Consider the following 1,365-nt stretch of genomic DNA (forward strand, 5'->3'; position numbering starts at 1 on the left):
ACAGACATACACATACACACACACACACACAAATACAAACACACTCTCGCACAAGTCTTAGTGCTCGCTCTTTCACATATTCACGACAAACCAAAATACGCACAAAATTAATTTTATATATATATATATATACACTCACAGAGTTAATACAATGATAGATAAACATACACACAGATGTGCCCTCGCACACACGCGCACACACACACACACACACACACACACACACACACACACACACACACACACACACACATGTCCGTGCAGTTGTTCCATTAATTGCAAGAAGCATCTTGTAAAAATTAGAAGAGGATGAGCTCGCCTTCATTATATTGAATACAGTCTTACCAGTTTAATTAATTACTGTTTTCTCTCTCTTTTTGCTGTTTTCTCACATTCTCCTTCTCTCCAAATATGACAACTCTTTGTATTCGAACATTCTACATAATCCCATACACATGAAATAAGTTTACTAATAATTTGTAACCACAGAAATTATTGCGGTGAAAAGTACCATGTATTTTAAGTTGTTTTATTCCAAACTGTGTTCAGATCACTTGTACACGGGGACTCAAGACGGTTTTGTGAACGACGTCTGGAAAGGAACGGTGCGCCCACTTGCACACTTCGGGAAGCTGAACTGTGGTATCTATCTATCTATCTACCTATCTATCTATCTACCTATCTATCTATCTATCTATCTATCTATCTATCTATCTATCTATCTACCTACCTATCTATCTATCCATCCATCCATCCATCCATCTATTAATCCATCGATCTATCAATCCATCCATCCATCCATCCATCAATCCATATGTAGCCTATGCCTGTCTGTTTGTGGTATTTTAATAAGGTAAAGCCAAAAAAGATTGTCTTGTTTATGAGCACCTTGATTAACTTTGTGCTACCGTGGAATGCGAGCAATGAATTGACTCAAAAGTGCACAATCAGGAAGTCGTTAGCCCCTCTTGTTGTAGGCCTCGGCAAGAGTACATGAACCTCTGTTCTTAACTACTTCCTTGAGATGACATATTTGCGCCTTGCGTGGTGTATCACGGTGTATAAGACAAAGCCAACACAAACTGAGGACTTATGGGGTGGGGGTGTGGGTAGAGGGTGAGCATAATAAATGTCTAGAAAATATCAGGAAGTAAATTTAAACCAAACCAGCCGTATGACAGCAGCAAAAATCACCCAAAAATCAAGACGACTTGTTCGTGTGTACGCCCACTGATAACACCGACTTGTTGACTAATTTATAAAATCTATGAGGCTGTGAAACAATGGTTTGATGACACAACTTCCTGTATTGTTAAGTTAAGTGCGCCTGGGTATGTGTGTGTGTGTGTGTGTGTGTGTGTGCGT

General features: G+C 39.3%; 1 protein-coding gene across 1 annotated transcript in view; it reads left to right on the forward strand.

The window, feature by feature from the left end:
- The window catches only part of LOC106011747, an 18,739-nt gene that overhangs the window by 15,029 nt on the left and 2,345 nt on the right, over positions 1-1,365 (forward strand). The window contains exon 4 of the mRNA XM_013082447.2: positions 550-642. Within this exon, the coding sequence (XP_012937901.1) occupies positions 550-642 (93 nt within the window). The remainder of the gene's footprint in view (positions 1-549; positions 643-1,365) is intronic.

Source organism: Aplysia californica, unplaced genomic scaffold, assembly GCF_000002075.1.
Source record: "Aplysia californica isolate F4 #8 unplaced genomic scaffold, AplCal3.0 scaffold00008, whole genome shotgun sequence".
In the NCBI taxonomy this organism is placed as follows: domain Eukaryota; kingdom Metazoa; phylum Mollusca; class Gastropoda; order Aplysiida; family Aplysiidae; genus Aplysia; species Aplysia californica.